The 12,465-nt window shown below is 48.2% G+C and overlaps 1 protein-coding gene across 1 annotated transcript in view; it reads left to right on the top strand.

Annotated features, from left to right (window-relative positions):
• The window catches only part of IGHMBP2 (immunoglobulin mu DNA binding protein 2), a gene marked incomplete in the record, with an annotated part of 44,290 nt that overhangs the window by 23,661 nt on the left and 8,164 nt on the right, over positions 1-12,465 (top strand). Inside the window, 7 exon segments of the mRNA XM_027769394.1 lie at positions 1,169-1,316; positions 4,406-4,580; positions 8,268-8,450; positions 8,971-9,089; positions 9,675-9,769; positions 11,006-11,129; positions 12,140-12,443. Of these exon segments, the coding sequence (XP_027625195.1) occupies positions 1,169-1,316; positions 4,406-4,580; positions 8,268-8,450; positions 8,971-9,089; positions 9,675-9,769; positions 11,006-11,129; positions 12,140-12,443 (1,148 nt within the window).

Genomic DNA, 12,465 nt, shown 5'->3' with positions numbered 1-12,465 from the left:
CTAGAGAACATATATCGCGGTCCTCGCCTGTTTCCCTTTGTGTTCGTCATTTTGGTTAATTACTAGAAGATGGCGGTTCCGGCCAAAAGGAGCTAGATAAGCATTTTATGGACTAAAAAATTTTAATCTCTTGAAGAATGTGGAATAGTAAGTGAAGCTTAGCCTCTCCACTGATAAGCTATTAGAACCTGAATTCTGAGATGGGCAGACTTTTCCTTACCCAAGAGGCTATCAGCTGACTCTGTGCAGGATTTCTGATTCAATTTCTGGCTTCATCTGAGTTTACAGTTAAAACCCTTGTCTCCTAGGGCTGGCAGGTGGCATGGTGGTTAAGGGCACTGAACTCCCACCTGGCTGACCCCAGTTTGAGTCCTGGACCTGGCAGCTTCCTTTCTCCCTTTCCCTCTCCTTCTTTCTCATGTTGTTCCTCTCTGGTCAAATTAAAATAAATAAATAAAGTTAAATAAAATAATTCTTCTAAAAAAAATGGGACTGGCAGGTGGCACATGGCTGACTGCAGTTCGAGTCCTGGGCTCGTTTGCTCTCTCTTTCTCTCTCTCTCTTCTTCTCTGGCCAAATGAAAATAAATAAATAAATAACTAAAGTTAAGTAAAATAATTCTTAAAAAAACCCAAAACAACAAAAAAACCCCATCTCCTTCTAGGAAATAAACATTCCCTTTCTTACTCTCCCTGTGTGGATGACAAAAAGTTTCAGGCAAGTTACAATGTAGGTGCTTAGTCACTTGTGCGCATCTCTGACTAAGATTTTTGACACTTCGATGCTTTTTAAGGAGCTTTCTGAACTAGGCTCATCATTAATAAAAGCACCTTATAAACTTGGAAGAACCAGAGAAATACAGAGTCCTGTTAAAGTAATTGTATTTTCTTTTTTTAGAGACATTTTTACTATAGGGCACATACGTTCGCCAGAGAAACAGAGAGAGGTAGAAAGCAAGAAATCATTCCCCACGCATATGACCATGCCATAATCTCTTCTCCTCCATTTTCCTCTTGGGATTTTGGGCACACATGCATACGTGCCTGGCGTGAGTTTTAAGCTACTGGGTCTGGGTCTCCAACCACGGTCGACTCTGGAAGTCTAGCAAAGTAACCATTATGCCATCTACTGGTCCCAGTAATTCTATATTCTTTGCTTCCCTGTATAGGCGAAAAACAAAAAGACCCAGGATAAGAAAGAGAAAGGTAATTTTCGAAATGAAATCAAGCTGTTAAGAAAGGAACTAAAAGAGAGGGAAGAAGCAGCTATGCTTGAAATCCTGACTTCAGCCAAGGTGGTCCTTGCAACAAATACAGGTAAAGGGGCCTCTCCATCCTGCCTGTGTGGCCTGGAAGCAGTTAGGGGGTATTCCCTCTTCTTCAGTTTTCTAGAATTTTTATTGAATTGGTATTACTTCTTCCTTAAATGTTGGGAAAAATTCACTGGAGTTTTTTTTGTAAGGGAAAGACCCAGGATAAGAAAGAGAAAGGTAATTTTCGAAATGAAATCAAGCTGTTAAGAAAGGAACTAAAAGAGAGGGAAGAAGCAGCTATGCTTGAAATCCTGACTTCAGCCAAGGTGGTCCTTGCAACAAATACAGGTAAAGGGGCCTCTCCATCCTGCCTGTGTGGCCTGGAAGCAGTTGGGGGGTATTTCCTCTTCTTCAGTTTTCTAGAATTTATATCGAATTGGTATTACTTCTTCCTTAAATGTTGGGAAAAATTCACTGGAGTTTTTTTTGTAAGGGAAGTTTTTTGTTTTTGTTCTTGCTTTTGTTAAGGATTGTGTTCGAGAGACAAAGAGAGGATAGGGTTCCCCAGTGGGGCTTGCCATGCTGCAGTCCCTTTTTCCCTCCATTTATCCCTCACATCAGGGTTTTGGGCACATGGGCAGACACATGTCTGGCCTGTTTTCAAGCCACCACAGTCAGGATTTGAACTGCAGTCAGCTATGTGAGATCTTCTCTTCATGCAGTACTTAACCACTGTGCCACAGGGCTGACGCTGTAGGGGTGTTTTAACCACACATTAAATTCCTTTAATACGTCTAGAGCAACTCAGGGTATCTCTTCTTGGGTAAGCTTGTATCTTTTAAGAAATTTATTTTTATTTTTTTTTTAAGCTTTTGCTGTAGAGTATGTACACTTACCAGAAAGAGATGGGGGGGTGAGGGGGACAGTGCAGGTTATAGGAGGGTGATGGCTACACCATAGTCTCTTCTCCTCTCATCTCTTCCTGGGATTTTGGACACACATGCGCACAGCTCCGGTGTAATTTCAAGCTGCTGGGTCTGGGAGTCGGACCACACAGGTGGGATCTAGCACCTTCATTTCCATGCTACCTGTTGACTCCTCTTTTAAGAAATTTGGCTTTTCTGGGGACCAGCAGTTAGCGTAATGGCTATGTAGCTGGACTCCCATGTAGTTGACCGCGGTTCACGTCCTGGACCCGGTGGCTTAAAACCCATGCCGGGCGCGTGTGCGCCCAAGATCCTGAGAGGAGAATGGAGGAGAAGGGATTGAGTCATGGCCATCCCCTCTGGGGGGTGATTTCTCGCTTTCTATCTCTCTGTCTGTCTCTGTCTGTCTGGCAAGCACATACACCCTATAGCAAAAAAAACAAAACAAAATAAAACAAAAAACAAAACAAAACAAAACAAAAAACCTCTCCAAGAAATTTGGCTTTTCTAGGGGCCAGCAGGCGGCGTGATGGTTATGTAGTTCGAGTCTAGGACCCAATGGCTTAAAACTCAGGCCAGGCGTGTGTGTGTGCATCCCCAAAATTCTGGGAGAAGAATGGTGGAAAAGGTTCTGGTGTGACCATCTCCCCTGGGTGGTGATTTCTCACTTTCTATCTCTCTCTCTCTGGCAAGTGCATGCTCCCTATAGCAAAAAATCTCTCTCTCTCTCTCAAAAAAAAAAAAAAAAAAAAAGAAAAGAAATTTGGCCTTTCTAAGTTGTCCAATTGAGAGGTATAAAATCGTTCTTTTCCTTTATTATTATTTTATTATCTGTAGAATCTATAGTGATATCACCCCTCTTATTGCTAATATTAGTAATTTGTATGTTATTTTTTCCCCCCCGATCTTGTGGCTAGATGTTCCCAGAGAACCAGCTTTGAATTTTCTCTATTATTTTTCTGTTTCTATTTCATGATTTCCTCATTGAAATTCATTGTTTCCAATTTTCTGCTTTATTTGGATTTGATTTTTTTCTTCTTTTTCTTGTTCCTTAAGATGGAAGCTGAGATTGTTGATTAGAGGCTGTTTTCTGATATGGCATTAAACTCTATAGATTATCTCCTAAAGTACTGCTTTAATGGCATTCCACAAATTCCGATATGTTATGTTTTCATTTTCATTCTTTTCAAAATACTACTCAATTTGCTTTTTGGTTTCCTTTTGTTTGTTTTAATTATCTTTTTTATTTTTTATTATTTTTTTTTTAGGGCATGTATGCTCACCAGAAAGACAGAGAGAGACAGAGAGACAGAAAACGAGAAGTCATCCCCCAGGGGCGATGGCCACGCCACAATCCCTTCTCCTCCATTCTCCTCTTGGGATCTTGGGCACGTATGCACATGCGCCCAGCGTGAGTTTAAGCCACCAGGTCCGGGACTTGAACTGTGGTCAACTACATGGGAGTCCAGCGACATAGCCATTACGTTAACTGCTGGTCATGAATATTCTAAATTCTTTATCTGACATTTCTGTAAATTTCATTGAACTTTCTGAGGATGAAGAGGAGTTATTTTTCCTTGGAGGAGAGGTATTTTCTTGTTTTTCTATATTTCTCGTGACCCTGCGGTAATTTCTAGTTATCTGATAGATGGTGCATTTCTTCCTAATTCCTAAAGTTCAATCTGAACGTTTAATGGTGTGCAAGAGAGTTGATCTGCAATTTCTCTTCCATTCCATTTTCACTCTTTGTACTTCAGAGTCCATGGGAATAGAGGTATATTCTTTTTTTTTCTTTTTTTTTGAGAGGTTTTTGCTATAGGGCGCGTGCACTTGCCAGAGAGACAGAAAGCGAGAAATCATCTCCCCAGGGATGATCCCTTCTCCTCCATTCTCCTCTCGGGATCTTGGGCAGGCACACACATGCACGTGGCACGAGTTTAAGCCACTGGGTCTGGGACTCGAACCATGGCCAACTACATGGGAGTCCAGCAACACAGCCATTACACCAACTGCTGGTCCTTGTGCTTCATTCTTAAATCACAGGTTGACTAGAACTAAAACTTGTCCTTCCCATGTTTTGCTCTAAGGTACAAATTTATCTCATACAATTCTAATTCAAGACTATATTTTGAAGTAACTGGCTTATGTGTCTCTGTTGGGTGTGACTGCAGCTGTTATCAGACAGACAATGCTTCTGTCAAGACCTGTCATTTTCTCTTTTGACCAGGGGCTTCTGCTGACGGCCCTTTGAAGTTGCTGCCTGAGGGCTACTTTGACCTGGTGATAATTGATGAGTGTGCCCAGGCCCTGGAAGCAAGCTGCTGGATCCCTCTGCTGCAGGCCAGAAAGTGCATCCTGGCTGGAGATCACAAGCAGCTGCCTCCCACGATAGTCTCTCACAGGTAAGACCCCTTTGTCTATGGTGCTCATCCGCTGCTGTTTTTTTTGGAGAGGTTTTAGCTAGAGAGTGTGCGTGCTCTCCAGAAAGACAGAGAGATACAGAGACAGAAAGTGAGAAATCACCCCCCGGGGGGATGGCCACACTGCAATCACTTCTACTCCATTGTCCTCTCGAGATCATGGGCATGCACACACACGCGCCTGGCGTGAGTTTAAGCTACCGGGTCTGGGACTCGAACCGCAGTCAACTGCTGGTCCCATCCGCTGCCATTTTGAATTTTTTTTCTTCTAGAGAGATTTTTGCTGTAAGGTGCATGTGCCAGCTGAAAAGACAGAGAGAGACAGAGAGACAGAAATTAAGAAATCATCCCCCAGGGGAGATGACCTCACTGCAGTCCCTTTTCCTCCATTCTTCTCTTGGGATTTTGGGCAGGTATGCACATGTGCCTGGCATGAGTTTTAAGCTGTCAGATCTGGGACTTGAACTGCAGTCAGCTACATGGGAGTCCAGCAATATAACCATTGTGCCATCTGCTGGTCCCAACTATTTGATGCTGTCCTGCAGGGTCCAGCCCAAGGGTCCTAGGTTCATCTGGAGACCCAGTGATGCTCCTTTGCACATTTTTCAGCTCCAGCTCTTTCTCTACTTTGTGCCTTTTTTCATTTGAACGTCCGATTTGTTAGACCGAGTGTCCCCTGAGGGCAGGGGTCAGTGTCTCATCTTTGGAGCCTTAGAGTTGGGACCAGAGCTGGGCACGTTTCCGGGGTTCAGCCCCGGCTGGTCGAGCTGTTCTGCGGTGGGTCCTACTGGTGTACGGGTCGGCAGCTCACAGCTGGCACAGGTTCTTTAGTTCTTGGTCTGTGGGCACACTCTAGGGTGGAGGACGGGGTCAGGAAGCGACTCAGCAAACCGTGGTTCTGCCTCGTGTAAGCCCAGTGTCCCCTGGTGGTGCGACCCGGGTAGAGACGCTGCCCTCCCCACTCTCATCCCTTTTCTCACCTCGTTCCACACACTCCCCACCACTCACCGCTCCAGCCACACTGGCCACCGCAGACTTCACTGTCCCTGAGGCGCTCTCCCTCAGCTTTCCTGGATGTTGGCTGGTCGTGCCCTCCTGAAGTCTCCATTGGGTGCACTGTGACTGCTCTGTCACCCTTATTAGGGCTTACTTAGTTTTTCTTAGAACATATCACCCCCTGGCGATATTATGTTTCTCTGTTCATAGGAAAACATTTTCCTGTTCTGGTAAGTTCATGAGGCCTGTGAGCAGGGCCTGGCACACGGGTTATCTCTGAACAAACAAGTCCATGCCCAGAAAGGCATCTGGCATGAGACTCTCCTAGGCTCTCACGGCATGGCCCTTCCTGCCATTTGAAGATGGCTCTCTGGTTTCTGTTGCTGTTTGACACAGTTCTCCACTTCACTGTGCGCAAGGAAGTCACGGAAGTCGTGACTGAACTGGGAACTCTGTTTTTTGAGGATCAGAGATATGGAGGAAAGTGTCAAATGTGGACTTTATGAATGTCAAGGGCCATGTAGGGCAGGGTGCCTGGGTGAGAGAGAGTACAAACAGAACTGCAGAGCAAGGACTCGGGAGGAGGGTGTGCAGGGAGTACCGGGGAGCACTGAGAGACTGCTTGGGCAGACTGTCCTGTAGTGGAAGCGTTGCGAGGGGTAGGCATCTGCAGTGGGAGGGGTAGGCATCTGCAGTGGGAGCTCCCTGGTGGAGGAAGGGGCTCTGCAGGGTGTTTATGCAGTTGCTTTGTTCCAGGGAGATGTTCTGAAGGTGGCCTTCAAAGAGGACTTAGTCTCCCAGAAAGCCTTGGCATGGAAAGTCTAGAAATGTGCTGTTAGGGAGTGGGGGGCCATATTCCCCCTCTGGAGAAAGCAGGTGGTTTGGAGGAAAAATGGGGTTGTGTTGGATACTTCTGGATTTGCAATTGGTGGTTATAATCACTTCAACTTCACTTCCTTGGTATTGATTATGTTTAGTAGAGATCTGATTAAAAATTCGTTAATTGGGACCAGCAGATGGCGAAATGGTTACATTGCTGGACTTCCACATAGTCAACTGCTGTTTGCATCCAGATCTGGCAGCTTAAAACTCTAGCTGGGTGTGTGTGCATGTGTGCCTAAAATCCCGAGAGGAGAGTGGAGGAGAAGCGATTGCTGTGTGGCCATTCCCACTGGGGGGAAATTTCTCACTTTCTGTCTCTCTGTCTCTCTCTCTCTCTCCAGTAAGTGCACAAGCCTTATAGCAAAAATCTCTCAAAAAAAAAAAAAGGAATGACCAGTTGATGGCATAGTGGTTATATTGCTGGACTCCCACATTGGCTGACTGCAGTTCAAGTCCTAGACCCAGTGGATTCAGACTCATTCTGGGCATGTGCGTGGGCGTGCCTGAGATCCAAGGAGGAAAATGGAGAAGGAATTGCAGCGTGGCCATTCCCCTGGGGGATGATTTTTCACTTTCTGTCTCTCTGTCTTTGTCTCTTTGGCAAGTGCACGTGCCCTATAGCAAAAATCTCACTTAAAGTTAATCACAGAGGTCTTGTAAGTTTCCTAAGAGAGGATCTCTAAAGCAGGATTGGGTACTTCCCTGCAGCGTTGGCAGTTATCAACTTGGAGAGAGACAATGTGTTCTAGCGACCCAGAGCGTGGGCTCGGAGCTGGATGCCTCAGGCTGACAACCTCTCTGTCTTACTCTCTATATGTGGCATAGGAGTCATTACAGTGATCATCTCATAGATTGCTGTGAGGGTAAAGGAGTTCTATACCATGCTAAGAGCAGTGCTGTCCACAGGAAGTGCTCGGTAAATGTTGGCCACTGGTAGCAGGAGGCTGCTGTGGCTAGCGCATGTTAAAGACTTACGTTATCTTCTTATCGCAGCTGTAACAACTCACCACAGACCGAGTGGTTTAAGACAACACCAATGTACGATCTTACAGTTCTGGAAGTCAGATGTCCAAAATAAGTCTCATTGGATTAAAGTCAGGGTGTGACGGGTCTGGTTCTTCTGGAAGCTTCAGGGGAGAGTCCATTTTCTTGCCTTTTCCAGTTTCTAGAAGCCACTCACATTTGCTGGCTCCTGGCCTCTTCCCTCTCCTTTGAAGCCAGCAGCTTCACGTCTTCCCATCTCTGTCGTCACGTGGCCCTCTCTGACTCTGGCCCTGCTGCCTCTCATAAGACCCTTGTGATTTTCACTAGGTATGCCAGGATCCTTAACGTCATCACTTCTGCAAAGCCTCTGCTGGCATGTCAGGGAACATAGCCACAGGTCCTGGTGATTAGGATGTGGGCATCTTTGGGGCTGTAATTCAAATGACCTCAACCTTACTTTTTGTTTTTTGAGAGGTTTTTGCTATAGGATGCATGTGCTTGCCAGAGAGACAGAAAACGAAAAATTACCCCCCAGGGAGGATGGCCACTCCACAATCCCTTCTCCATTCTGGATTTTGGACATAACACGCACATGCACCTGTCATGAGTTTCAAGCCACGGGGCCTGGAACCCGAAGTGCGGTCGACCATGTAGGAGTCCAGTGACATAAACACCACACCATTTGGTGGTCCCAGACTGCACCTTTACTTCTAAGTGGAACCCAGGAGATGTGGGGCCTGTTTCCCATGTTTTCACACCTGGACTTGGGACTCAGGCTTTTCTTCCCTATTACTCTCTTGGCCACAGGGCGGCGCTAGCAGGGCTGTCGCTCAGCTTGATGGAGCACCTGGTTGAGGAGTACGGAGCAAAGGCAGTGCGGATGCTGACCACACAGTACCGCATGCACCAGGCCATCATGCAGTGGGCCTCAGAAGCCATGTACCATGGGCAGCTCACCGCCCACCCTTCGGTGGCGGGGCACCTTCTGAGGTGAGCAACTCATTCCCATTTCACCCTCCCTGTACTTGTGCAGATCCACCACTACGTCACGTGTTTTGAAGTGACAATCTCAAGTGAAATGTGTTCTGTAGGGATTTCAGAGTAAAAGTCGTCTCTAAAACTGATTTTTCTGGTGTGGGGCCATGCCCTGGAGAGCTGGACTTGGTCTCCTCTCATCTGTCAATCTTTCTTTTTTTTTTTAAGAATTGTTTTATTTATTTTTTAAAATTTATTTATCTATCTATTTATTTATTTATTTAAATTTGACCAGAGAGGGACAGAGTGAGAGGGCGAGAGAAAAAGTGAGAAAGCAAGCTGCCAGGTTCGGGACTCGAACTGCAGTCAGCCATGTGGGAATCTAGTGTCCTTAACCGCTGCACTGCCTGCCAGCCCACCATTTATCATTCTTTCTGCTTACCCTGGCCCCCTTGGGGCAGTCCCTCTGTCTTCCTTGTGGAAAGGGGCAGTCTTGGTGTGCAGGATTTCAGTGTTGCTTTCACCTGTGTGCTAGGGACCTTCCAGGTGTGGCCACCACGGAGGAGACAGGCATCCCCTTGTTGCTCGTGGACACTGCTGGCTGTGGGCTGTTCGAGCTGGAGCAAGAGGACGACCAGTCGAAAGGGAACCCTGGTGAGCTGGCTTAGAAAGGGTTGGATTTTTTGTTTAGACAGACAAAAGCTCCTCTTTAAAAGCAGAAGTCACTGAAAATTGCCTGATTCAGGGGAGAGCTGAGGGAGGGAAGAAGAGAGAAGAGCAAGTTGCTGATGAGATGTGCAAGGTTTGGAGAGGGACACTCCCAAGGCTGAGTAACGTCAATAGCCTGCCCGGGGAGCAAGCAGCCCTCATGAAGCAAAGTCTCAATGGGCCTGCGCAGCATTTGATCTTAATGCAGGGCTAATTCTGCCTGGTTGGTCTTGTGATGAGAAGCTTCTCAGCTCGCTGCCTCCTGGTTCTGCCTACAGGGCTTGCCTGGTTCAACAGGACGCATGGCCATGCGTACATGGCAGAGCGTGCATTGTTTAGTCAAATCCAAATTAGCTGGGCAGCCTGTGTTCTTGGCTAAACTAGCAGCCTTCCAGCTCAGAATTTTAGCTCCACAAAGCCACCTGGGGCACAGTGTAGGACCAGCTTGTCACAATAGACAGAAAACACTTCATGACAGATGTCACTCTAGGAGTCCTTGTACTGAGATCCTGGGCCCTGTTTTCCCTCCAGGTGAAGTCCGCCTCGTCGGTTTACACATCCAGGCCCTGGTGGATGCCGGTGTTCAAGCAAGTGACATAGCTGTCATCACACCGTACAACCTCCAGGTGTGAAAGGGACCCCCCTCCCTGGTCTCTCTTTGTGTATGTGTCATTTGGGACTCAACCAACAAAGAGGTTAAAAGAAAAGGGGTAATTTGTTTGGTCTTGTGACCTGTAGGCCCAGGGATAGCACTGACCTCATCGTGACTGGATCCAGGATCCAAATGACAGTAGCAAGAGCCCATTTGTCTGTCTGCCCCTGCCCCTGCCCTCTCAGCCTGCCTCCCCTGTGTCAGCATCTTCTCAGGTCACCTTATTGGTCTGTGGGCCTGACAACCTCCAGCTGACACTGTCCTCCCATAGGCAGCCCTAGGGACAGCCTGTCATTTTACAGCATTTCCCACAAGTGTCTCAGCTTTGTGTCTTGTTGGTCTGGCTCAAGTCACCTCTCCGTCCCTATCCTGTGTGTTAGGAAAAACACCCCTGTGAGACCAGCTGATGGTGTAATGGTTAGGTCACTGGACTACCATGTAGTTGACTGTGGTTTGAGTCCAGGACCCAGCAGCTTAAAATTGTCACGGGGTGTGTGTGTGCATGTCCACAATCCCCAAGAGGAGAATGGAGGAGAAGGGGTTACAGTGTCGCCCTCCCCACAGGGGGTGATTTCTTGCTTTCTTTCTCTGTCTCTTCTGCCAGCGCACATGCCCTATAGCAAAAATTTGTTTGAAGAAACAAGAGGGGGAATAGCAGATGGCGTAATGGCTACATTGCTGGACTCCCACATAGTCAACTGCGGCTTGAGTCCTGGACTCAATGGCTTAAAACTCTCATTGGGTGCATGTGCGTGCCCAAAATCCTGAGAGGAAACTGGAGGAGATGGGATTGTGGCATGGCTGTCCCCCCGGGAGTGATTTTTCATTTTTTGTCTCTGTCTCTCCAGCTAGTGCGCATGCCCTATAGCAAAAATTTCTCTCTAACAAAAAAGGAAAAACACACTTGCTTAAGGATTGAGTGGTTGTCACCCCTCCCTGGGTCACAGGCATTATGTACTGAGTTGTCTGAGGCTGGTGGCCATCACAAGCCAAAGGAAATGGTGCTACCAGTGGTGGTGATGTCATCCTCACACCAGCGTGCTACAGGATGTGTCTCTCTCTTTTTTTGCATGGTTCTTGGTGGGACTCCTGCAGGGCTCCCTGGGCTGAGGTCCTTCTGTGGCCCGAGGCCCTCTGCTGAGAGAAAGGGCAGGGGATTGGCCTGCCTGACCTGGGGTGTGATGAGGCCATGGCTCGCTTGGTGTTACAGGTGGACCTGCTCAGACAGAGCCTCTCGCCCAGGCATCCTCAGCTGGAGATTAAGTCCGTCGATGGCTTCCAAGGCCGGGAGAAGGAGGCTGTGATCCTGTCCTTCGTCAGGTCTAACAGGAAAGGTACGGAGCCTCGTCAGCGTCCTTCGGGGACAGCACAGGGGTGGGTTTATAGATCCAGAGGGCATTTCGGATTCCTACCAGGTGCCTCTCTAGTTGCTGGCTGTGTGGTGATGGAGCACAGTGACTGTCCTTGAGTACGCTTGTTGCGTGCACGAGACTAAGGTGTGATGTGCAATGAGGGGTCTGACAAGACGCCCCCAGGAAGGCAGCACAGCCTGGGGCAGGGCTGGAAGTGGTCCTGAGGGGTGAGCTCTGAGCAGAGCATTGTGGGATGAGCCTATGGCAGCCTGGGAAGTGAGGGAGGGTGGTGGAGGGTGCAGGCAGGGGACAGAGTCTGCGGAGGTTTGGAGGCACCGGTGTGCAGTCAGGGAGCAGGTGTTCAGGGTGACAGGCTAGGAACACAGAGTGGGCTGGGAATGGCCCGGGCACCCTGTGAAGGAGATGGAGCCCCCTCTAACCCAGAACTTGTCTTTTAGCCTCAGGTGAATTTAGCCTCTAGCTGTTTTTTGGTTTTACAATGGTTTGTAGGTCTTCCATTCAGTAGGATATTGTATTATACCCCAAAGTAATGCTAGTGAACGGGCCTAGTGAAGCATTTTCAGAAGGGGGTTGGGAAACAGTTGAAGACGTGAGATAAGCTTTGGTGGGAATACGGAAGAGATGAACTTTATGTCATATACCCAGCAGTGAGCCTCCGGCTGGCCGTCTCCTGAGTTGGGGCATCCATGCTTACCTGGAAATGAGCCCAGTCTGAGAGCCACCAGAACCCAATTGGGTACCACAGCACACCCCCCCAGACAAGCCGTGGTAGCAGTGTGGGGCAGACGTGGCGTCACAGCCGGGCTGCATGTACAGGGCAGGCCATGGTGCAGGTGGCCACTGGGAGGTCCTGAGCTGCTGGGAGTGGGAGGACGTGAGACTGTTGTGACGTCTCTGTCTAATCTGCAAGAACTTGACCCCAGTTTCTCAGTCTCAAAGCTTCTCTTTGCTCAATTCTGGCCCTGTTTTAGGTGAGGTTGGTTTTCTTGCTGAGGATCGGCGGATCAACGTTGCCATCACCCGTGCACGGCGCCATGTGGCGGTTGTCTGCGATTCCCACACAGTTAACAACCACGCCTTTTTGAAGACCTTGGTGGATTACTTCACAGAGCACGGGGAAGTGCGCACAGCTTTTGAGTATCTTGATGACATTGTCCCCGAAAACTATTCCCACGAGAGTTCCCAGGGGCACAGCCATGCTGCTGCGAAGCCTCAGGGCCCTGCCACGGCTGCCAGGAAACCTTCTGGAAGCAGGAATCAGGAAGGTCGGGAGGCCGGAGCAGGTGGCAGACCGTGT

This window comes from Tupaia chinensis, unplaced genomic scaffold (assembly GCF_000334495.1).
Source record: "Tupaia chinensis unplaced genomic scaffold, TupChi_1.0 Scaffold149501_1, whole genome shotgun sequence".
Classification (NCBI taxonomy): domain Eukaryota; kingdom Metazoa; phylum Chordata; class Mammalia; order Scandentia; family Tupaiidae; genus Tupaia; species Tupaia belangeri.
This window is presented reverse-complemented; position numbering and strand designations above follow the sequence as displayed.